The sequence below is a fragment of the Ruditapes philippinarum genome, unplaced genomic scaffold (genome assembly GCF_026571515.1).
Source record: "Ruditapes philippinarum isolate M1 unplaced genomic scaffold, ASM2657151v2 ctg427_1_1_1_1, whole genome shotgun sequence".
In the NCBI taxonomy this organism is placed as follows: Eukaryota; Metazoa; Mollusca; class Bivalvia; order Venerida; family Veneridae; genus Ruditapes; species Ruditapes philippinarum.
The window spans coordinates 194,478-220,672 of record NW_026860379.1 but is presented as its reverse complement, the minus strand read 5'-3'; the positions used below and the strand labels follow the sequence as shown (position 1 = coordinate 220,672).

Below are 26,195 nucleotides of genomic sequence, written 5' to 3'. Positions count from 1 at the left end.
AATACAATAAAATATTGAAAGTAAAACTACTGGCAGGTTCATTAAGTCTAGGAGGCACTTTAGACTGTTTAAGCCTGATACTTTGGAAATATGTGTACCACAAAAAATACGAGGCACCAGTACTGGTCGGAGACCATCAACCGGACACTTTTTGAACATTTTTTCGTACAGATTTCATGATTTTTAACATAGAGACCTAAAAATTTGACACAGTTCAGCTAGGTTCTTCTCTTAACTAACAAACTAGTTTGTTTATTTCTGAATGCATTGACACTTATATCTGAGGCTCGACAAGGAGGGGTATCAAAATTACCTAAATTGTCTACACTACAGTACCATGTGTCCGGACAGATATGTACATGACGTGATTTAATTCAGATAAAAGCTGGGGTGTTTTGATTTTTAACATGATATACAATATGTCAGCAACAAATGCTGAAGTTTTGGATATTCTATTGTTTACTCTGCAAATAGTTATAGCTGGTATATGAGGTCAGGCATTGCTTTCTTGGCCACCAAATTTCAATGTCAACATTCTTGAAATAGACATTAAATTATTAACATTTTATGGAGGTTGAAATAAATTATTTACTTAATTTTAGAAGAAACATACATTTATTGTTGATACAAAAGTGACTGACAACCACTGAACAAGGAAAATACGAAATTAAGCATTTTCTGGGCCGTCCGGGTTTGATGGTTGTCCGGTTTTGGTGGTCCCCGACCAGTATACTTATTGAAATATGCAACGGTTCACTACCATTGTACCAATAAAATAATTTGCCAAAAAGTGGACGAATGCCATTTTTTTAGGCAATTTGATTATGCTAAGCAATATGTTATCAATATTGTTATGTTTTGGTATTCATTAGTCTCAAACTATGCATTTTAAGATATATCTTACCCTTAAACCTAAGTGAAATTTCTAAATCAGCAAACTACGTGTTTACTTAATTGGCCGCCATTTGTAAACAACTCCACAGTTACTTAATGACGTCATCAAATATTGTGTACCAAAATTGCGAAAAGACCACGAAAAACCCTCATTTGCACGAAATGGCCAGACATACGATGTAACCCGAGGGCAATTCAACAATAATAATAACAATAGAAAAGATCAGATCATGTTCTTTAATTATTTTTGATATGGGTGATTATTCTATTTAAAAGGCGTACGGTTTTTAAAGAGTCTTCTTGTACACTGTACTGAAAGCGATACACAGTTCCAGTTTGCAGACGACACAAAACATGTCTTTTATATTGTAAGCTTGCATGTCTCACCCTTTTAGCTGTAGGGGAGGTTTTTATTTTTGAACATTGAAACTTGATAAGAATAGTTGCCAGATAGAGTTTAATAACGAGCAAGATGCTTTGAGCAAAGCAGTAGATATCAACAGAGTTATGGCCCCTGATAATGCTAAAAAATCATTTTAAAACTTGTATCCTTTGTAAAGTAGTCTACAGGAAGTATTTTCTTCAAGAATATAACAGCTAAAGCAATGGAACTTTCTAAGAGTAGCTGTCAGCATGTAAACTTATACTGTTGAGTGCTGATTTAGGCCTATTGAAGATTAGCAGATATATTGCCCCTGATTAAGCAAAAATAGCATTTTTATTTGGGTCTGTCAGAACAAACCAAAATAATTACGCAAGATTTAAACTCTAAGCTGTTTAAGCATTGAGTGCCGAAAGATAGGTTCGCTCTGAAGCGGTTACTTCCCTTTATATGTAACACTTAGGCCGAAAAATTTAGGGGAGATCACTGCGTAAATATGGTCACATGACAGGCGGATTAATTTTCAAGCAAAATATTTCCCGAGTGATCGAAGATTTCTAATATTGCTTTATTTTTTTATAGATATACATGCTTATAGTAAGCGCCATGATTTTTTACACAAGTGTTAAACAACAGTTAGCGTCGTTACAAACCCTAACTAGAATAATATGGTTTTCTTCAGGCCGTTAAAATGTAAATCCATCGTGGCCAAGGGGTTTGCGCGTTCGCTTAGGAAGCGAGAGATCTGGAGTTCAAATCCCAGTTAAGGCAAATTTTTTTTTTTCAAATTGTTTAAGTCAAATAAACATTGGATCGAATATCAGTGTTGCAATTAGTTTTATAGCCAATCTACTACAATTAAAACGCTGGAAAGCATTGGTGGCACTATACAAAAACAAAATGTTTTATAATCTCACAACCTTCACCTTTCTGTTAGTCTGAGATCCAAACAAATTCAGCGCCTTCTGTGCTTTGATTTACTGGTGTCATGTGTACAGTAAAGTCAGTAACTCCAAAAATATTACTGCAAGATTTGTAATATCTACCATCAAGTGAATTTAAGCACCTTAGTGATTTGTTGGTGATTAGATTAGTTGTTGCTCCTGCTTTAATAGTGTGTGAGACAAGAGCTGTCTTAGGAGACAGCGAAGCTCGACTGTTAAAATACTGGACGCTGTAAGGAAGACAAAACTATGAAAGAAAAATCAATTATATATTAAGTTATAGTAAAAAAATATCATTTGTTAACATAAATTCATAAAACATAAAGTTCAAGGGGGAATAATTCTGGAAATAGTCATGCTAGAGTTATGAACCTTGTCACACAACGTGTGTAATGATAAGAAATATACATTTGAAGTAGATACCTTAAAAAGTAAAGAAGTTATAATAATCTCAAAGAAAATCCAAAGTTCAGAGATAAATCTGAAAATGTTGCTTCAAGAGTTATGAACCTTTTCACATAAGATGTAATTGATGATAAGGAATAAGTATTTGACATTTTGACAGGAGTGTTTTACAAACGTTTTTTAATAGCGAACATTTTTTGGCATCCTTTGATAAAATATTTAAAATGAGAACTTGATGCCATTCTTGCATGTGTACTGTACAATTGTAGGGATATCTTGAAAATGTATGCGTTTTATAATAAAGATCTATTTTTATAATTAATTTACATACTGTGTTGCAAGTGAAAGAAATATTTTCCAGGAAATCAAAGCTTGTAGGCAGGTTAGAGGCAGATCAGAGTGCTTCCTTTGATGATAGCCATCAAGAGGGAGATGAAAACACTATCTTTTGCTCAAACACCATGTAAGCTTTCTCTTGTTTGCTTATGTAGATTTTTATAAATTCTAAAATCATCTTACATGAATATCTTTTATTTTTGTAATGAGCTTACAATTGAATACTTATGTGGCTAGAGGAGAAATAAGAAACAGTACTTTCTCTGATGTCATTCATTCCATAAAGCTATTTTCCTTTATATGGCTGAAAAGAATAATAGAAAAAACAATAGAGTAGCCACATATTAAAGTATTGTCTTGTTAGAATGCTTATCTGTCCATCCACTTAATTATTTTTACCATTAAAATTACAGCTTGAAAAAAATGCGCTGGACTATATTTACCTAAAAATTGATGCTAAGTAAACTTAAAGCAGGATCTTCAGCTGAAAATGATTAATAAAATCACTAAACAAATATTGAATTTAAATTTTAATATTCTTTTTTCAGGAATTTACCCACACAGAATTATAGGGCAGCAGAATATTTAGGTTTGGTATGAAGCCTTAAGCAGCATTTTATAAAATTCTAATTAAAATTCAAAAAATCTAGACACCACAAGAAAATTATGAAAATATTGAAAATTGGCCTTAAAGTTATATAGTATGAATTTGTTTGAAGTCAAGACAATGCTTGTAAGCTATATTGGGTATTGGTATATTTAACTTCTATGTAAAATCACTTTAATTATACTCCCCCCCCCCCCACCTCTCTAAAATTGTTTTGTGTCTTCTTAATCACACTGTATCTAAACATTTTTCAGCGAAGTGGTTATTCTGTATATAGACAGACTAGTCCAGACAGGAAAAGTCCAAAAGCATCTAAGCGGAAATACGATTGTCCGATATTTGAAAATGAATCTCCAATTCAACCATTCAGTTCACTTCCACATCCTAATGACTTATTTGGGAAAAGGTAACTGTAAAATAAGTTAACTTATGTTTATCAAATATCGGCAGTTTTAAAAAGTATAGAAAGTCTTATGGTCATTCAGAGCTCAAAAATCCTATGTAAGATTCGAACTCATGATCCTTGGCTTACAGACAAATAAACCTAAAGCTCTAAACCACTTAGCTAAAGAACTGATGTCAAAATATAAAATAGAAGTTGTATGTTCACACAAAACATTTTGTTTTTGAAGAAATGATCAGGTGATTTAAGGCTTTATACATTAGATAGCTTGTGTCGTCATATCCATTTCTAGGAAATATCGGTAAACTGTAGATGACAACTACTTTGAAATTTTTATTTTAATTTGCAGATCTAAGAAAGAGGGTAAGAAAAAAAGAATTCAAGTAAATCCTGTTAACTATCACAGTCAGCAGCTGCATCAAAAACAGGCTAAACTGTAAGTGTTTCTGTTTCTAAATACCGAGCGTCAACAGCGATGAACAAGTTCTGCCCTAAAAAATCATATTCTTCTATCCTTAATCTATTACTGAATAACAAAATTAATGGTAAAAATTTCTGAATTTTTAATATTTGCTCTTGAAAGAGAATGTCAGTTAGGGGTTGAGGTCTGAAATGGAATCAAATTGATAACACTCATTTCTAAATCAACCAAGTGACTTATGTGTTTGTTTATTCACAATGTGGGTCTGAAATTACACTGCATATGACCCTTTATCACACACCCGTGCCGATTTTGCGACTCCGTAAAAATGGTATTGCACGGCCGTGCATATATTTTGACGTGACGTCATTAGCGTTATACAAACATAGTGTAAACATGCGCTAAATGTTAGCGTTATACTATAGACGCATCAATATAAAATCACTCTTATTTCACTTTAAACACTCTTTATATTGGGTATGTGATAAATAGAATATTAAATTCGTGTAAGTTCATTACTGAATTTATTGCACTTGTTGAATAAAATAATATGCTCGCCAGAGGCTCGCATAATATAATTTTATTCAACTCGTGCAATAAATTCAGTATTGAACTTACACTCATTCAATATCCTCTATTTATTTCTAGAAAATAACTTCCTAGCAGACCGTCAAAATTTGATTTTGACTGACTGTCCTTTTTATCTGATTTCTTTCTTTTATTTATAAAGAAAATTTTGGTAAAATTTTACTTGTCCGTACTGGCTGTGGGACAACCTGTGCAATACGGACAATTGATTCCTGCCCGTGCTTAGTATAGTAGTGTCTTCATTTTTCATTGGACATTATATTCCAAAAATTCCATTCATAATACTGTTTTTATTTGTAACAGAAATATGACAACAAATGAACAGCAAGGAGATTCTGTGAATGATTCTAGGATCCATGGACGCACCCTTCATAAAGCTTACACTGACAGCTTATCCCGGCTGGATTCATCAGCACAGAATTCAAGTACAACAGACGATAGGAAAGATTCAAGCAAATCATTTGTCTCCTCCGATAATGCTCATAGTAATTTGAAGAGGACCATGCAGTATGAAAACATAAAAAGCCTGGATCATTTTCCTTTCAGTTTTAAGACCACCTCTAAAATATATGAAGAATGAACTGAAATTTAAAACATTATGTTAAACCATAAGACCATTTTGTCATTGATATTTGATGTTACAGTTAAGATTTGTTACTCTGCAAGTATACAAACATATAAACAGTGCAACCTCCCTATAGCAATTAACTCTTCACAACAACAGTAACAATTCATTGTAATTTCTTATCAAAGTTAGATTAATTAATTACTTAATCTGTAGCAAGTTGGCAACACTCTGTCAAGCATAACCTTTGTGTCCCACAGGTTGCTGTCCTGTTAAGGCTGTACTGTATATAGATCATGACATGTTATTCAGTTTTTTAAATTGATATTATGCCCTTCCAAGAGTACACGGTGAGTTTTTAAGTAAAATTAAAATATCACTACATATTGTCATATTTGTTTTTAATAAAGGTCACTTGAGCACCGGTAATCAGTAACACCTGTGACCAACATAAATATTCTTCAGAAAAAAGTCAGTAATATTCAGTTTATAAAAAAAGTGGGGCATTCTTTTTATATTTTAGACAGCTTCTATATTTTATCCTATACATTCGTAATTATCAGTTATTGTTTAATTGCCATTAAAATAATTTATCAGTTCAAGTAAAGAACTAAATTATGTAAAAATAAGCATAATGTCACTTTAAAGATGTTGATCTTGTGTACTGTAAGTTGTTTGAATTGAAGTATGGCTTTGTCTTGTTGATCATTTTAGATCCTTGTCAAGTGTATTATTTTGCTTCAGCCATCACTCTCCTTCGATCCCAAATTCCCATGTAACATTGAAGGAACTTGATGAAATTACGGTGATCTTTGGATGTACAAGTACTGGTAATTTCGACAGCATTAATCAAGCAGGGTTACGGCCCTTAGCTTTACAAAATAAATCACAAAATATACATAAGTTGCCTTCACATCCAACTACATGTATTTCTTCATGGGCTTGTTACTATATAGGAAATATTCAGTTGCCATTAAAATTTAATGAAAATGACAGCACAAATTTTACGACTGATGATGCTTCCAAAATATATGGCAAAATTGATCCCAATAAAGCACATTTTATATCTGCTAAAAATCTTAATAAAATATATGAAAAAAGAAACAACATTCTAAAAAAAGTAATTTTATTTTATTTTTATGATCAAACTCCATTTTTTACACGCCAACTCTCTTCTCCCATATTGTGATAACATTCATTTATTTAGCAATTTTTAACTAACATTCTGGTGGTTGAATACTAACCAGTATGACTTGGATTATCAAATCTTGTAGAAGTAAATCCGGCCACTTAACTGTAATTAAATATGAAGTAAAAATCGCTCTACCATATTAAAAGTACCCAAATTATCAAAATCTGAAAATATCCATTCTTCTGACCGGCTGTTACGTTTTTGAAAGCAACCAATGGTCAATAGGTATTTTTACTTTTTTGACTGGTTTACTGTCATATTTTTTTCCAAATTTGTTGTAACACTTGCACATTTCAAAATAAAGGAATGATGTCTGAATTTGGTAGACTTGTTACCAATATTTAGCGATTTCCATGAGCATTTTGGGATTGTGGTTACTAAGCAAGACAAGTTCTTTCTTTCCGTGCTCTGTTAAACCTACAAAACAAAATAATAAAATCCATTCATCTTGACGTAAAGCAATAAAACCATTAAATAATTTAAAGATGTTAACTTATGGTTCTAGAGTATTGCACTTCTCCTCTATGAGGTGTTACCACATATAAAGTTTAAGATTAATTAAAATAGTTTTAGTTTTATGTTACAGAAAGTGTGACAGACACAAAATTATATTCCTCCGCCTATGGTGGGAGGATAGTACAACTGAGCAGAAAAATTTGCATGGAATGGGGTAGGACTATGTGCCTGAATTTAGTGGCATAGAGTGGTCAATATTACTGCTTCCACTAATAATACTCCTTTTCTTAAAGACAAGGGTCTTAATTCACAACAGAGTCAAGGTGACTATATTAGCTATACTGGTAGAAAAAGACCTAGAAAATTCCAATCTGTGCATTACTTCAGACATGAGCTAGAACCAAAGTAGTACCACCAATCTTCAATCAGATTTTTAAACAACTTCCTTGATGAAAAGGACGAGAACAGACATACTGAACAGTTTCTATTTGGTCAATGAATCAAAAATTGTGTTCTTTGTTTATTTAGCCGAAGTTTTTTTCCCCCCACATTTTTGGTTATATCTTGGTAATATCTATACCCAGTCCATCTAATCAGCTTTTCTGGATAACTAACGAATAATTACCAATTTCTCTGCAAGTAACTGACTACAAATCACTCCTGATTTCTTAATAAGCATTGAGAGACAAATGAATATTAGACTCTATGTCAGAGATCAATTGTTATAGAGAAATTCTGCCTTGATAGAGGATCAAACCAGCAATGCCTGGACTATAAATCTAATGCTCTCCCTATTAAACTAAGTGGGCGAATAATAATAAAAACTTACTTCTAGGCTTGATAATCCATTTCCTCTCAATATAATAATCTATACAATTATGAGCCTCCTTTGGACTGTACTCGGGTACCAACATTGGAACAAATGGGTCAAAGCACTGGAAACCCTGAAAACACACAATAATATTATTTATAGAAATCTTAAAAATTACTCATCAATTCAAAAGTCAGATCAATTATCAACTGTAAAAGAGCAAGGCTAATCCATTAACCCTATCCATGCTAAATATCTTCAATGGACTTTCAATCTGGATCAAACCATTCATAATTCTTTCAAAATAGGTATCCACTTATTGTACAGCGAACACTTCAAATCAGGATTAAAAGGCACAAATTTGCAAAGTGGGTTTTCACAGCTTTGACATAAATTTGTGGTGAAAGCTTAAAACCTATTTGAACCACTTCTGAGTTCACTTCCCGGAATCTACCAGGAATGGTGTCATACGACAAAACAAGGTTGTGACCCCAGTATGGCTCAAACCCATTCATGTAATAGATTCTACACAGTGCTTACCTCATCTTTGAGAAGGTATTTTGGAGTATAGGGCACTTTCTCTGGCTCATGATCTGGTTCGTCTAACGTGTCAACATTCTGACACACTGTACCAATACACACACCATTATTCTGTATTGAAAAAAAAATGTAAATAATAACATACATTATGGTCTGTCCAGCTACTGTTATACAAAACCACAATCCCGCTTTTACATCAAACTTTCAAGTGAGGTTAAATGTACAGGTCGAGTATGCTTCCAGAATTTGGCACTTAAAAAAACCCTCTCATTTGTATGTTTGAAAATCACTGTAATGCAATCTTTTGAAAATGTATGGTGAATGTAATGCTACGTTTGAAGTTGCTGAAACACGTTACCGATCATGATGGCATTTATGAAGAAACATTTATATCTATATGATATGAGGATAGACCAAGTTAAAACTAGTAAAAAGCTGTTGTGAGTTATATCAAGGAAGTCAGATGTATGTCTTACAAAACATATGAATTATAGGAGATACTACTGATAGAAATGACAAGTGTTATGTGAACACATTTTGATAGTTGTTTTAATCTGAAGGTATTTTCAAGATTGTTCAACAAAATACCTTACACCTTTGAATGTCTTGCTCACATTCATGCAATATTTAAACATCCCGAGAAAAGCAAGCAACTTCAACGAGCAAAAACTCTGAACTGATATCACTTGCATTATGATATTTCACAGGATACAAATATATGGATTGAAGCTTATCTCAGAATAAGAGTGATATTGAATATATCTTACAAAGTCACAAAACCCCTAAAAACTTGAGATGTGTCAAACAAAATAACTCTTCTATAAAGTTAATGCTTTTGAGATAAAATGACATGTGATATATTACTATGTCATTGTTATATGTCACTTGATCATTCATTTAATTCATTTCACTTACCCAGTCTGGTTTATAAAGATTTAAGAAATGTCTAAATGTTGACACCTTCTGTGCATTCACCTATAATAAAAACATTACACAATGAAAAATTCTTCAGTGTTAATAAATAATTAATGATTTACAGAAATAGTTCGACCTGGATTCACAACATTAATATGACCTGTCCATGGAAAGTATGTTTCATTTTTCTCAGTACTAGAAAGTATGATGAAAATAAAGTAGAAAAGGGACATAATTCTACAAAAATCCTTGAAAGAGTTACCTGCCCTTGATAGTTAACAAGTAACTGAAATTTGAAGTGTTTATTTGTTATGGTATTTGAGAAAATAAAGAAAACAAAAAAGTCAAAAAGGGAGATAAGTAAGCAAAAATATTTCCAGGGTTATCTGCCCTTCAAAAATGCATTTCTATTTTGACAGTACATGTATACAACTGAGTGAATGTCTACAAGACATTTAGAAATAAACCATAACAAACAAGATATGCCCCCTATGGGCAGCCAATTAGTCATGTAATCAGGTTATTTTGCATGACTTCTGACCCAGTGAACAAACAATTAATAAGGGTTATCTAGTATCTACTGGTCATGACTAGTCACAGGGTAATAATTATTGTGACCCCATAGGTTGTGTGCAGCAATTTAAGTTATTACAAATCTTACCAAATAATATATGCATAAATTTTATGAATCATGTAGGCCTCATTAATGACAGCCAAGTTGTTATATTACAGAAGACCTTCAAATGTGTATACCAAAAGCATTTTAGTTTAATATAAAAATATCAACCAAGGCAACTTGAGTTGTTGAGTTATTGGTCAGAAACCGTCATTAAGTACAAGGTCAATATGACATTGACCCCTTGACCCCAAAGTCAATAGGGGTCATCTACTGGTCATGACCAATCACCATACCAAGTTTGAAGTTCCTAGGCCTAAGGGTTCTTTAGTTATCACTCGGAAACCATTTGGTCTACGGACCGACGGACCGACAAGTGCAAAGCAATATACCCCCTCTTCTTTGAAGTGGGGGCATAAAAATTCTAAGTAACAAAAAGGCCTTGCCAAAACAGGTCAACTGTATGGACAGACATAAGGACATTAAAGTTATAAACCTTATAAACTTAAATTATGTAAAGTCTTACTAGCTTTCTTTCTTCATCTTTAATAGAAGTGTTTCTCCAAAACCCATTTAAACCTTCCACTGCAACAAGAACCTTCAATCTGAAAAAACAAAACATTAAGTAATTGTATGTGGTGAATACATTCTAACCAGAGTAATAATAATAATTTCTTGGTGATATTTATTAAATAATATAAAGAGAATGTTGACCAATGAAAATTTAAGAAATTTATTGTATATTCTAACATGATCTGCATTTATCCCTACTGAACAAAGGACCAAAAGGGTGTGTAAATATACAATAAAATCACTCTGCTAATGATCTTATTTCTAGACATGTAATGTAAGCATTAAAAATATGACACGCTGTAAACAAATACGGAAACAAAAAAAATTCTTGCACAATTTAGCTTGATATCAAGGGAATCAGCTTTTAATTGTTAATGTCATGTTAGAAACAAAATAATGTATCCCAAGCATCATCCCAACTCCAAACAGTGACTTTATTTAGCGATAAAATCACTGTTGGAGACATTATTTCTTACATATGAAATTATTAATATAAAAATAATTTATATAATATTTTGTATTATCCAAACTAACTAACATTACACGCTTATCACTTTCAAATCCAGTTGGTTACGAGTTAAATACTTACTTTTTATCTGACGCCAGTTGTTTAATTTCTTTGAATAAAACACCAATACAATCTGATGCATACTTCCTACGATCAATGCCCTGGTAAAAGAATAATGTAAAACATGTCCAAAAACTGCTATTATCGTGTTGGAATTTCATTGAAATTACATTATAGAAATAGAAAAGGATATTCATCAGAAGTGCATGCTGCTAGATTTCAGTTACATGTTTGTTTTTAACATTTTCTTTCTTTATAAAACAAACTTCTTTTTTTTGAGACAAAAGCAAAAGACAATTCCATATTAATTTTTTAAAAGTGTCATTTTATTACCAACTTGTATAACAGCAGTAATGTGCAACTAGATGTATTGCTGAATGCAATTCATATCCACACCTACATGTATACCCTTGATTATACAAAGTGACAGAAGTAGGCTAGCATGCATGTATGTGAAGTAAGGTAACTTTTTTGGGCATGAAAAACATACATGTATATAAATCCTTCAACCAAATCTGGTTCCAACAAGGTATATAAGTGTTTATTACATTATATCAATATATTCTATATTTTGGACCACATCCGACCTGATGCTTGTTACTACAACATAGATATGAACATGAACTATTCTGTACAACTCACAAAGTCAATTATATCCAACAAGCCACTCCCCTCTAGAGTCTTCTCCCTTAACGACCATGTATAGTCTTTGGTGGTCTGAAAAAGTAGATTCAGTATAATTTTATTCAACTTGTTTAACAAATCAAACATGGGACTCTACACAAATTTAACATGATATTTACCATATACACTGAAAATATTGCGAAAAAACATACATAAATACTTGAAACAAAAATGAAGCAAGTGTATTTAGGCTTTTTCTTAAAGACATATTATGCCTGAGAAACTAATAAAGTTTTCCTTCTTTAGATAGGGCACACAGGATTTTTACAATGTTTGGTTTTAAAGCATGATAGATGCTTGTTACTTAAAGAATGTAGCAATGAATGTATTGTATTTGTTGACTTTCATACAAAATCACTTTATCTTTACTAATTGCTAAATAGCATCAGAGCAAAAATTGATTCAAGCTGCTAAAGGCTCATTCGTAATTTTCTGGCAACTTTAACCAGACAACAAAAAGTTTTTGAGAAATGAAAATAAAAGCATTTTGGGGTATAACTGGATTTCAGTCAATAGCATGAAAAATAGTTCTGTATTAATTAAACATAACATATACCCCGGTAATAAATGTTTGAGCATATCTAACAATATATAACAGTTGACTCAAAACTAGAAATGTGTCCATAGGAAACAGGTGTCCCCACACTCCACTGTTTTGTCAATCTTATGACTCTAGGTAATGTAACTTTACAGGAATGTTGATCAGCATGTGAAGTTTTGCATCCAGGGTTTTGCTTGTGAATATATATGTTTTGTCAGAGTTATTTCCCTTGACTAAGTGAAAATTTGCAATTTTCAACTTGTGTTACACCTAGCTCAAAAAGTATTTGACCTAGGGTCATGAAACTTTACAGGAATGTTGATCAGTGCACTTGAGTACTTTCTTTCAGATTTATTTAGTATTTGTAGAGTTATTGTCCTTGACTAAGTAGAAATTTGCAATTTTCAACATGTGTCACATGTAGCTCAAAAAGTATTTGTTATTCATTAAGTCAAGGGCAATAACTCTGACAAAACAGAATAAATCCACAATTCTAACACTCACGTGATTTTGTCACTATAGACAAAGAAGGAAAAAAACTGGTGTTAAACTGTCAATAAACACCGGTAAGGGACTACTTGTATATGCGCTATTATGTTTTCACCCTTGATTGTATAGTTTATAAAGCATTTTAAAGCAACAATAAAAAGCATTTTTATTTATATTTTCAGTTTGTATAATGTTTTCTTTTCATACAATACCGAAATAATATCTCACATACACTAACGCCATATATTAGATCCATATTAGTTATAAATAAATATTTTGACAAAACGGCGCCAATCCATAAGCAGCGTAATGACGTCATCCTAAGTAAACAACTCATTCATAAACAAGCTGACGTTATTTCATACATACAGGAATGATAAATGGGACACTGATGTAAACACAATACGACGTAAGTTTTTAATGTTGAAAACTTGATAAAATAACGTTTTTTTCTTATTATTTCTTTTGTTTAATAGTTTATATATCTTCGCAAGAGTAGGATGCGAAAATCGAACAGCGTTATACGATAATAGGCACCCGAAGTTATTTCCGCTTGAAAAATAACATTAGTGATTTTCCTTATTTTATCGTGTTAGAATCGAAATAACATCGTCCCGACAGGTGTATATCGGCTATTTAACACCGGTTTTGTCGTTTTGATGCGACAAAATTAACGATAATTAGTCAATTCCTACGCATCAAAACTCCAAACCGGTGTTAAATAGCCGATATACACCTCTCAGGACAACGTTATTTCTTAAGTGAAACCCCAGATGCACAACTCACATGCTGATCAATATTCCTGTAAAGTTTCATGACTCTGGGTCAAATACTTTTTGAGTTATGTACGACACAAGTTGAAAATTGCAAATTTTTACTAAGTCAAGGGCAATAACTCTTAAAATATTAAATATATCCACACAAAAATACCCAGGTGCACAACTTCACATGCTGAGCAACATTCCTGTAAGGTTTCATGATTCCAGGTCAAATACTTTTTGAGCTACGTGCGACACAAAATGAGAATGGACAGACGGACGGACAAGGGTAAATCTAAATGCTCCGCCTCCCCCTAAAGTGGGGGCACAAAAATAAATAAAATCAACATTACATCAGTGAAAATATAATAACATAGGAATATATTTCATATGAAACTGTTAATTTTCATATAATATGCATGGCCCTGTTTTAATGTTTGCATTCGAGGGAAACGCTGGCCTAGTGGTTAAGGTGTCTGCCTCTCAACCCATGAATCATGGGTTTGAGTCCTACTCAGGTTACGACCACGTTTCTTCATATGACACCAGTACTGCTTAGTTCCAGGAAATGGACTTGAAGCAATTCATTTAAGTTGCAAGAACTTATTTTGCAATCAGGCTTAAATAAATATGTTTCAACTTACGAGGCGGAAAAGTGGTATTATTATGTGACTAACTTGTGACAAACATATTTTTATGAATTGTATTACATTAAAAAAAAACCATAACCTGCTAAATTTCGTAGATAAAACTTGTCCAGCTTAAATTTTTGGAAATGTCAATTATCAACGTTAGGGATATCATGACTAAAAATTTGAAGTTTGCTCTATACTGATGGCAAAAACTAATCTTTTTCTGTCCCAGCGGGGAAATGACTAATATAATACCTTAAAGTTTTGTAGCAGATGTCCGTTCTGTTTTTTAAAGTATATCAGCCAATCAAATGCATCGTCTGTATAGTCATAAACGTTGTCCTTGTACGATGACAGCGAAAATGCTCGACTCTTCGTTTTTCTATATCTCAGCCATTCCATTACTAAAAAACACAAATACAGAAATCAGATTTTAATTTCATATCAATTTCATATCATATCTGTTATATAAATATCAAACTGTATTGAAGTTCAAGTTTAAAATCAAAACTCAACAAGAGATGTTTCAGGAGCAGTACATGCTTTTTTTTCCTCAGTACTTTATTAATGAAGTAAAGGGGCATAATTCTGATAAACTGTTTGGCATAAATTTTTCCCTCGACTTTATACAACGTTTTAGCTTTTTTTAGTACTGAAGTTATTGACCATAAACAACAAGAACCGGTTGAACCGGGTGATGCTCCCCGAGAAGGTTTTGGACACAGGAAAGTATAAAACAAGAGCCCGGTTTGAGCCGGGTGATGCTCCCCGAATAGGTTTTGGACACAGGAAAGTACACCTCTTGTAGTTTCAGAGTTATGTCCCTGGAAAAAGTTCAAAGTGCAATAATTCCAAAATTAGGAAAGGCAGAGTTACTGTTCTTTCCACTGCACTTCTAATCACTGTTATCTATCAACTTACAAAGTTTCTTGTTGATATCTCTTATGGTTTCCGAGTTATGTTCCGGACAAATTCAAAAAGTAAAAATAAACAAATGGCAATAACTCCAGAATTAGGCAAGGCAGAGTTATGATTCTCGTGCACTGCACATCTACCCATTGAGATACATCTACCTACAAAGTTTCATGTTGATTTCTCTTATAGTTTTACAGCTATGTCCAGTACAAGATTTTTCTAAAAGGGTAGATAATTCAAAAATGAGGCTTAACAGAGTTATGTTTTTTTTGCACTGCACTTTTACTCAATGAGATATATCTACCTGCAATGTTTCATCTTGATATCTCTTATAATTATAGAGTTATGTTCCGGACAAAGTTCAGTGTTAAAATTAACAAAGGGCAATAACTCAAAAATTAGGACAAAAAGAGTTATTGTTCTTATGCACTGCACATCTACCCATTGGGATCTATTCACCTACAAAGTTTCATGTTGATATCTCTTATAGTTTTAGAGTTATGCCCCGGACAAGATTTTTCTATAAGGGGAGATAATTCAAAAATGAGGCTTAACAGAGTTATGGTTCTTTTGCACTGCACTTCTACTCAATGAGATCTATCTACCTACAATGTTTCATCTTGATATCTCTTATAGTTTTAGAGTTATGTTCAGGACAAAGTTCAAAGTGTTGAAATTAACAAAGGGCAATAACTCCAAAATTAGGACAAAAAGAGTTATTGGTCTTATGCACTGCACATCTACCCATTGAGATCTATTCACCTACAAAGTTTCATGTTGATATCTCTTATAGTTTTAGAGTAATGCCCCGGACAAGATTTTTCTATAAGGGGAGATAATTCAAAAACCGGGCAAAATAGAGTTATGGTTCTTTGACACTGCACTCCCCCTCAATGCCCTCTATCACTGTATGAAGTTTAAACAAATTATCTCCAAGGGTTTTCAAGTTATGCTCCGGACAAGAAAACGGACGGACAGACCGACGGACAGACGGACAAGGCGCCCACTATATGCTCCCCCGAAATTTTTCGGGGAGCATAAAAAATGAACAAAGGGCAAAAACTCCAAAATTAGGCAAGGCAAAGTTATGTTTTTTTTGCACTGCACTTCTATTCAATGAGATCTATCTATCTATAAAGTTTCCTGATGATATCTCTTATAGTTTCAGAGTTATATCCCGGGTAAAATTCAAAGTGTAAAAATGAACAAAGGGCAATAACTCCAAAATTAGACAAGGCTTTGTTTAGGTTCTTTAAGCATTGCAGTTCTATCCAATGATATCTATCTACCTACAAAGTTTCATGTTGATATCTCTAATAGTTTTAGAGTTATGTCCCGGACAAAAGTCAAAAAGTAAAAATAAACAAAGGGCAATAACTTCAAAATAAGGCAAGGCAGAGTTATGATTCTTTAGCACTGCACTTCTACCCAATGAGACCTATCTATCTACAAAGTTTCATGTTGATATCTCTTATAATTTTAGAGTAATGTCCCGGACAAAGTTCAAAGTGTTAAAATAAACAAAGGGCAATAACTCCAAAATTAGGCAAGACAGAGTAACAGTTCTTGTGCACTGCTAATCTCCTCAATGAGATCTATCTACCTACAAAGTTTCATGTTGATACCTCTTATAGTTTTAGAGTTATGTCCTGGACAAAGTTCAAAGTGTGAAAATAAACAAAGGGGAACAATTAAAAAAATAGGCAAGGCAGAGTTACAGTTCTTGTGCAATGCACACCTACTCAATGAGAACTTAGTACCCACAAAGTTTCATGTTGATACCTCTTATAGTTTCAGAGTTATGTCCCGGACAATGTTCAAAGAGTAAAAATAAACAAAGGGGAATAATTCAAAAAGTAGGCAAGGCAGAGTTACGGTTCTGGTGCATTGCACACCTACTCAATGAGATCTATCTACCTACAAAGTTTCATGTTGATACCTCTAATAGTTTTAGAGTAATGTCATGTCCCGGACAAAGTTCAAAGTGTAAAATAAACAAAGGGGGATAATTAAACCTGTCCGTAAGACAGCGCGCTCGACTTTTTTATTGCTTGCCAATAAAAAAAGTTTTTGCAGTAAAAGGCAATACAAGAATCTCTGTATTTTTAAAGTGAACAATGGCCATGAGCATTAAGATATTTAGTGAAGAATTATTTTACTGAATTGTGTGATACCCTTGAACACTGCAGCAAAGTTTGAAATGTTTAAGTCAAAAGAGGGCTGGTAAGAAAGAAAAAAACACTGAGTTGAGCCTTAAATAAATTTAATAGTATTAAACCCACTTTGAGAGAATAAGGTATTTTTACGTCACTCAGAACACCTTGGTAAATGACATAATAGCATAATTTTTCAAGAAATCTATGCCAAGGAAGCAGTATATTTTTGTACAATCAGCATAATATATAGATTTGACTTTGTATGTGAAAGTATTATAGTTACCTTATAATACAAGTAATAGATAAATTTTATCAAGCTTTTTTAGATGTTGTCAGTTGGTCACAAGTGGATCTCTTTCACACAGGCTGTGGGTGACTGGTTACTTTTCGTGGGTCCACTATGTAGATAATGCGTTGTAAACTGATATTTGAATTACATGAAGGAAGTTCAATTCATTATTTAATGCCGGGGCGAGTAGGATAGCTCCCTTTTCATAGAAAAGTCGAGCTAAAAAGTGGACTGGTACTAAAAACTTAACCAAGATTCTAAGTCGATAAAAGGCCTTAATTTTTAAAACAAATCCTTGACAGAGTTACCTTCTCTTGCGTACAGATGGGGGTAATGATGTGAAATAGCATTAAAAGTTTCAAAGCAATATCTCAAAGGGTTAAGGCAATAAGTGGATTTTACCCATATTCAATGTATTTTCTAAGTCAAAAAGGGGCATAATTCTGTCAAAAACCTTGACAGAGTTATGTCCTCTTGTCTGTTGATGAAGGTCGTGATGGTAAACAAGTATGGTCAGTTTCAAAGCAATACCTCCAATGGTTTTGAAATAAAGTGAGGTGGTACAAAAAACTTAACCAAGCTCAATACACTTTCTAAGTCAAAAAAGGGCCATAATTCTGTCAAAAACCTTGACAGAGTTATGTACTCTTGTCTGTAGATGGAGGTTATGATGGTGAACAAGTATGGTAAGTTTCAAAGCCATACTTGTAATACTTCTGAAATAAAGTGGGGTGGTACGAAAAACTTAACCAAGGTGTGACGCCGACGCCGGGGCGAGTAGGATAGCTCCCCTTTTCATAGAAAAGTCGAGCTAAAAATTAGGCAAGGCAGAGTTACCGTTCTTGTGCACTGCACACCTACTCAATGAGATCTATCTACCTACAAAGTTTCATGTTGATACCTCTTATACATTTAGAGTTATGTCCCGGTCAAAGTTCTAAGTGTAAAAATAAACAAAGGGGAATAATTCAAAAAATAGGCAAGACAGAGTTACGGTTCTTGTGCACTGCACACCTACTCAATGAGATCTATCTACCTACAAAGTTTCATGTTGATACCTCTTATAGTTTTAGAGTTATGTCCTGGACAAAGTTCAAAGTGTAAAAATAAACAAAGGGGAATTATTCAAAAATTAGGCAAGGCAGAATTACCGTTCTTGTGCACTGCACACCTACTCAATGAGATCTATCTACCTACAAAGTTTCTTGTTGATACCTCTTGTTGTTTCAAAGTTATGTCCCGGACAAGAAAAGCGGGGACTATATGCTCCCCAGAAATTTTTCAGGGAGCATAAAAATGTAACAAAAATGGGTAACAAATGCCGATGCTGATACCTACGAATGGGTTATGACAATACCTCCACTTTTTTTCTGAATAAAATGGAACTAAAAATGGAGCTACCTATAGTCTAGAGTCTGGTCACACTGCAAGGTTGTGCCAGCTGACCTGACTCTAAACTAGTGGCAAAGGCTAAACACTTCCGGTTCCTGTTGGTTTAAAGTTAACTTTTAATGAAAGCCTCTGAATATGAAAGTGTGAAGACTTACTACTTGGTAAATGAATAGTGACCCAGCCTGACTTTGCATACCGATGCAGCACATGAGCCATAGTCATTGTCTTGCCTGCCCCATACTTTCCATCTGATTTTACGTTAAGGTTTCAGTTTAAAGTAAACACTGCCACCTATCATACTAACTTCCAGCACTGAAGGATTATTTACCCTCATCATTCGTTAAATATCAGCCCAATACCTCCAACTTTATTTGCAATACCTTTTTTAAAAACATTTTTTTTGCAGGGTATTTTCCGTTGTGGCATCATTATTTGAGAAACAGCCAATATGTCGACTTGCATATATGCTCATTAGGGTGCATTATCCTTAAGAGTAGATAACCCTGAGTAAATGCAGTTTTATGCAGTTGAAACAAATGTCATATAAACACAATTTTTAATTGAAAGTTAACTGTATACAAGATGTTGTGCTAGATGCAGGGGCAAAAAAATGTCCTGCTTAAAAAAAGAAATAATTATTTTAAATCAATTCAAGTTAACGTTTATGTCACAGTTAAGAACTGTTCACTTTTCTTGGGGGAAGGAGTAAACAGCCGGATAGCTCAGTCCTGGTCCTGGTTTCGAGTCCCGGTCAACCTACACATTTTTGTCACACTTTGACATTAGGCGCCCAACATGGAACATATAAGAGTTTAATTCGGACTACTTTGTAATGATATTACTGATGAGTGGCTTGCCCCATTAGAGCAAGATATTATACATGTATCTCCACTGCATCTCTCGCTACGTAATTTATATAGTATACTTGTAGCTATCCATTTCTGTTTTATTGAATCATCAGTGTGATATATTACCTTAAACCAAAACTTCACCTCTGTAGAAGTAATCATGCATTTTGATTTGTTTTTAAAAGGATACAGTAAACGAGTTTTATCGGAGGACAATCAAAATTAGCGTTATCAATTATATCAAAGGAATCTAATGCAGGTCGTCGCACCATGATTGCACATTCTTGAAATGTTTTCACCTGCAAAACAAATGTTAACAGTTTGACAAGCACTGATGGATGGAAGTTTAGAAAGCAAATTAAAGGGACACCACTAACAGGAGCTGTCTGCCTCTCAACCCAGGGATGACTGGTTCGAGCCCTAATCAATTCACAACCATGTTTCCATGTTTCTTCATATGACCTCAGTACTGTTTGTTCAATAAAGTGGACTCAAATGTGATTCACATAAAAGTTTCAAGAACTTGGTCGGCAATCAATCTTAAATAAATATGTTTAAAACAAAGGGACACCACTGAGGTTTTTGACATGATGGCCCTGGAAATATTTTTTTCAGAATTTTTAGACCATTTGACATAAGCCTATGCCAGTAAGTTGTGTGTAAAATTTGAGATCATTTGCTGACTCAATTTTTTTCCAGGATAATCATTTTTATTTTTAAAGATCATTTTTATTTAAAAAAAAAAAAAAAAAAAAAAAAGTATTTATTATAATAAACATGATTTTACCTAAATGCAGACTAAGAATAACATTAAACATTAATTAAATTTAATTTTTAGCTCATCTATGTAAGATTTTCAAATTTTATGTTTTTAGACATTGGACCTTAGCAGTATCCCTTTAATAAAATCAAAGAGGACCATAGGTTTCAGTGATTAATAACAGTTTGTATCTGAATAGTAACAACCATATATGAAATTATTACCGTCGTATGTGAAAGATACCTCTGATTTTTTGCGTAAATTAAAATCTTTACCTAAACTTTCAAAAGATTCAGTACTTGTTACTTTAGATGTACCGGTAACTTCACTGTATACAAATATGCCACATGAAGATGGGATAGCTACTTGTAAATACTTTCTTGATAATGAAAAATGTGGTCGGAGCAATATGCAATCTTCTAAAATTGACACTTAAAAATAATCATTTTTAATCTAAAAAGGAGAATAATTTACAAATTTTAGGCTAGTTCTATGGCCACTTCATACGCATCGCTATTCATGGGCAAATTAGAATCTGATTTTTTAAACAGTTATGACCTCAAACCTTCGACTTGGCTCCGCTTTCTTGATGATATATTTATGATATGGGATCATTCTATAAGTGCTTTACATGATTTCATAAACAAATTAAATAGATGTCATCCTACAATTAAATTTACATATAATATGTCGAAAGAAAATGTGTCATTTCTTGATGTTAAGATTCTTAAAAATGAAAATTGCACTTTATCAACGGAAATTCATATAAAACCTACAGATGTCCATCAATATCTGGAGTATAACTCATGCCACCCTAATAAATGTAAAGAGGGTATACCATACAGCCAAGCCAAACGTTACAGACGTATCATTTCAGACAATGATAAATTTCATGAATGTCTAATAAATTTAGAATCTTTTTTCAAGATCAGAAATTATCCTGATAGCAAGCTGAAATCTGCTTTTGCAAAAGTAAAATATTCAACCCAAGAAGAAGCTCTGGAAAATAACCAAAATATAACAGAGCAGCAAAAAATCATACCATTTGTTATCCCATATAATCCGTCTCTTCCCCATCTTGGTCTTATCATAAATAAATACTGGGATCTTTTAATGTTGTCAGAAAATGACAGTGTTAAAAATTTACATAATCATCAACCAATCTTAGCATACACCCGTCCCAAAAATCTTCAAGATTCCCTCAAATAAACGGAATATGAAGGTAAAACTAATTAGTGTTATAATAAAAAAAAGATGTACTCACTGTAAAAAATATTGAAGAACATAGTAAATTCACAAGTAAATACTGGAAAAACATTCGAAATGCATTTTGATGGAAATTGTACTTCTAGTGACGTGATTTAATTAATTACTTGTAAAAAATGTAAAATACAGTATGTCGGCCAAACCCATCAACAGGTATCAAAAAGAATGAACAGCCATAAATTTGATATAAGAAGTAATAATCATCCCAATTTTTCTTCTAATGTTGCAATTCATTTCAATTCCGAAGATCACTCACTTGATGACTTTTCCTTTATGCCGATTGATAAACTTCATGATAATATGGGGAGACTTTTGAAAGAGACATACTGGATACATAAGTTAGAAACATTTTACCCGAAGGGTTTGAATGCAAAAGTGCTTTACAAATTTTAAAATCAGTTTTCAAGTAGATCTAAATATACTTGCAACTTTTTACAAACTCGTCAATATTTTTTTTAGTACATATCGGCATTAAAAGACTGTTCTATTTTAGTAGTCATTCACTGTATCTAAAAATGTTATTAATTTATTTAAATCTATACAAATACATTATTTATGTCGATGATATAAGTATTTAATTACCTCCCTTTATTCACGCATAATTTTGATTGTTACATTTATATACTACATTATTCGTAATGTATTCATATGGTTTTTCATTATTTCATATAACATAAATTGATTTTGAGCATAATACCATATTTTGAATAGATAATAGATAGATCATTTTCATTTTATTTGATAGCTTTATAAAATATACTGATTGATAAATATGTTTCTAAATTATTATCTCCCCTTTTTTACAATTTTCAACATGTGATTAAAGCACATTTTTTTTCGATTTCTAAACTTTCACATAAGTAAACTGTTGTTTTCATACTTTGTTGTAATTATTTACTAGCCTAGTTTCCCTATGAAAATATATGTATCTTTTGATCCAGTTATTTTATGTAATTCCTTTCGAAATTATATATGCTGTTTTTTTTTTAAAAAAGTATATTTATACATACATATGCACATGTTTTATTGTAATACTTATTGTAATATTATCACGTTCCTTTTACGCGCCAAATGTAACGTCTATTAACGTAGACGTTTGTTTTGTACGTTTACGTCATTTTTATATATGTATCAACTGAGGAAGCTTAATAAAGCGAAACATGTTTTGATACTTAATTTGTGTTGGTTTTTGATCCAATTATCCTAATAGTAAACCATGCAATATCATAAATAGAAAAAAAAAACCAATTGGCCAATGTAAAGATTTATTTTTATCCATCTTTTCATTGGCCAATTTAAGGTCAAGTGATGTTATTTGTTGTAAATCTCGTCAAATATTGTTCAGAAATTATGATACACGGATATCCTTTCGACGGCCATCCGCTATACCCGTAGGACGGCCAAAGCGTAAGAAAACGTATCGAATTTTTACATTTCTGAAAGCCAGTCTTATTTTACAACAGTCGTCCATAGCGTAGTTAAACGTATCAAAAATATACCTTTCTAGAAACCGTAGCGTAAATCAGCGTAAAACTTGAATTTTGTGTCATGCAAACCCGTAAAAATCTCGTTTTCGTACATTCTGGTTTTTTAATGTGTTTATGAAAAATCAAAATATTACGCTATGGCTGTTCAACTGCATACGATAAACAACAAAGCCATACCGTATAACACTGTTAATATTACGTTCAACTGCAATAAACAGACTCACAATCCTTGTTTTTTAAAACAAGTTCTGAACGTTTTAAAACGGTAAATTCTACGTTATTTACCGATATAGCCCATTAGAATACCATGTTGAGTAAAACGTCCACAACGTTTTAAAACGTAATTATTGAAAATCAATGAAAATCAATTTTTCTCAGGAAGGGTGATTGATACTATGCTTTTCAACGTAAATTTTGTAAGTTCAACTCATTTTTGTTTCAAATAAGAGAACTGCTTACAGAAACTCCGTTTGATGTATCAATAAATGCATTTTAAAATACTATACCATTTAGAAGATTTTCTTCAATTAATTTGGATATCGATTTGATTACCACATTAATTAAAAAGTGTACTGTATATCTAAACATTTACTATATCTGTCAATAAAGGGCCCTATACAATTAACATATTTGGTGTTTTTATTTGAACAACATTTAACAGAATGAAATAAATGAAAGTTAAACTTCAAGAATTTAGTCATTTAAAACTAAATTTTGGTGGCCTTCCTACGACAAACAGTAGTGGCTTTCAGGAAGCCAAAATTTTATACAGGTTTATTACGTTATAGCCTTCTTATGACTATAGCGCCCTGCTTTTGAGAAGTCGATTTTTCGGTACGTTTTATTAGACTATGGCCGTCGAAAGGATATAAGTTTTTTTTTTTTTTCATTTTTAATTATTATAGAATTCAACTTGGAGAGCTATACAACAAACAAACAGTTTAAAAATCTGGGCTATTCTTTTGAAACATTTTGAGGTGACTGGTGAATATTATAAGAAATTGCAATATTTTTTTTATCAATCAACTTGAAGAAATCCAGAAACAAATTCTGTTCTCTGAAAAGGTTAATACCTGTTTTAAATATCCTGCCCACTGCCAGTTTTGAACATATTTCTCATAGTCATCATTAGTTACCAGGTAATACAGCCCTTCATCATCTAATGTGTGCTTTGTCTGTAATAAAATAATACATGTATAATAAAATAATTAAAGCTGTATTTTATAAATACGTAAGAAAAAATGCCGTTGGCCTAAAAACCAAGCAATCTACAGTTTCATTAACCTTTTAAACTGTTTTGTTGTAAATCTAGTCAAATATAGACAGGCATTTTTTTTTGGCTTATTTTATAGCCGTTATTGGGTCATATTCCCAATTGGAAATAGTATATTATTTTCCCAATTCACAGGAAAAAATTCCCAATTGAAAGTTAAATAATAAAAATATTGAATAAAAATGGGTCAAAGACAGAAAAGGCCGGGTTGCATTTGTACACCAAATATCATGAGGCTGTGATTTTACAAAAAAAAAAATTACCATTGACCATTAATGTGGAAAATTTAACTAAGTAGATAAGCAAGGAGTGGATGAGCTACACACCTAAAATCGAATCCCACGGTATGGGACCATGTGTCAATGCTGTATGCCAAATATCAACAGGTTGTGATAAGTAGTTTCTGAGAAAAATGTTACGAAAATTTCCTACCATTCACCATTAATGTCGAAAATTTAACTAAGTGGGTAAACAGGAAGTGGATGAGCTACACACCTGCATTCGAATCCCACGGTATGGAACCATGTGTGAATGCTGTATGCCAAATATCAACAGGCTGTGATAAGTAGTTGCTGAGAAAACTGTTAAGAAAATTTCCTACCATTGACCATTAATGTTGAAAATTTAACTAAGTGGGTAAACAGATGGTGGATGAGCTGCAGACCTAAAATCGAATCCCATGGTATGGGACCATGTGTCAATGCTGTATGGCTAATATAAAGAGGCTGTGATAAGTAGTTGCTGAGAAAACTGTTAAGAAAATTTCCTACCATTGACCATTAATGTTGAAATTTAACTAAGTGGGGTAAACAGATGGTGGATGAACTGCAGACCTGAAATTGAATCCCACAGTATGGGACCATGTGACAATGTGCCAAATATCAAGAGGCTATGATAAGTAGTTGCTGAGAAAACTGTTACGAAAATATTTTCCCCGCACGTACGCCCGCCCGCCCGCCGCCGGACATTCACCATACTATAACCCGGGTTTGCACCAGTGCAACCCGGCCAAAAATTCTAAAATCTTTGCAAATAAGGGCTTCTTCACTGTAATAGTGCTTAAATGTTTGGAGATGCCATCCTAGACAGTATTTGTTTGCATTCATTTTATCACTGCAAAATTTCAGTCATGCATTTTTTCCCAATTTTTAACAAAACACTGCTGAAATTTCCAATTCCATGGGTATGGGTCGTGTTCCCAAAATCCTGGAAAAAATCTCTGATAGGGGAGTCGATATAAAATCCATTTTAGTAATGAAAAGTAACTTTTTCTGTTTTTATGAAATTTATAAAATGCAGCTTTAAAGTTGTCTTTATGTTTTCTGTTTTTGATAAGTTAAGATTTTATTGAATACCGAAAATTGTGGAAAAAAAACATTCCGGAAATGACCGGTTTATTACGATATTGGCTGATATTAGAAATATTTTGCCGGAAAGCATTTCAGTAAGACTACCTTAAAACAAAACAAGAGCCACCGCCGGGCGGGGG

The 26,195-nt window shown here is 32.8% G+C and overlaps 2 protein-coding genes across 3 annotated transcripts; one reads left to right on the top strand and one right to left on the bottom strand.

The window, feature by feature from the left end:
- The first annotated feature begins 1,019 nt into the window (after nt 1–1,019).
- Nucleotides 1,020–7,055, top strand: LOC132759831 (uncharacterized). Of its 2 annotated transcripts, none has more exons than XM_060751691.1 (6): nt 1,020–1,150; nt 2,987–3,088; nt 3,510–3,555; nt 3,823–3,974; nt 4,321–4,407; nt 5,284–7,055. In XM_060751691.1, coding segments are annotated over exons 2-6 (564 nt in total). In that variant the 5' UTR covers nt 1,020–1,150; nt 2,987–3,086; the 3' UTR covers nt 5,561–7,055. The 2 variants fall into 2 exon arrangements, with proteins under 2 accessions (XP_060607674.1, XP_060607673.1); XM_060751690.1 differs by having other exon boundaries at nt 1,033–1,262.
- LOC132759836 (small ribosomal subunit protein mS29-like) lies at nt 6,662–24,626 on the bottom strand (the record flags this gene model as incomplete). Its single annotated transcript, XM_060751696.1, has 11 exons — nt 6,662–7,154; nt 8,023–8,137; nt 8,545–8,655; nt 9,460–9,519; nt 10,602–10,680; nt 11,238–11,317; nt 11,859–11,933; nt 14,576–14,724; nt 19,228–19,320; nt 20,111–20,219; nt 24,507–24,626. Coding segments are annotated over 11 exons (1,077 nt in total), but the record flags the coding sequence as incomplete, so codon positions are not given.
- Nucleotides 24,627–26,195: the final 1,569 nt, after the last annotated feature.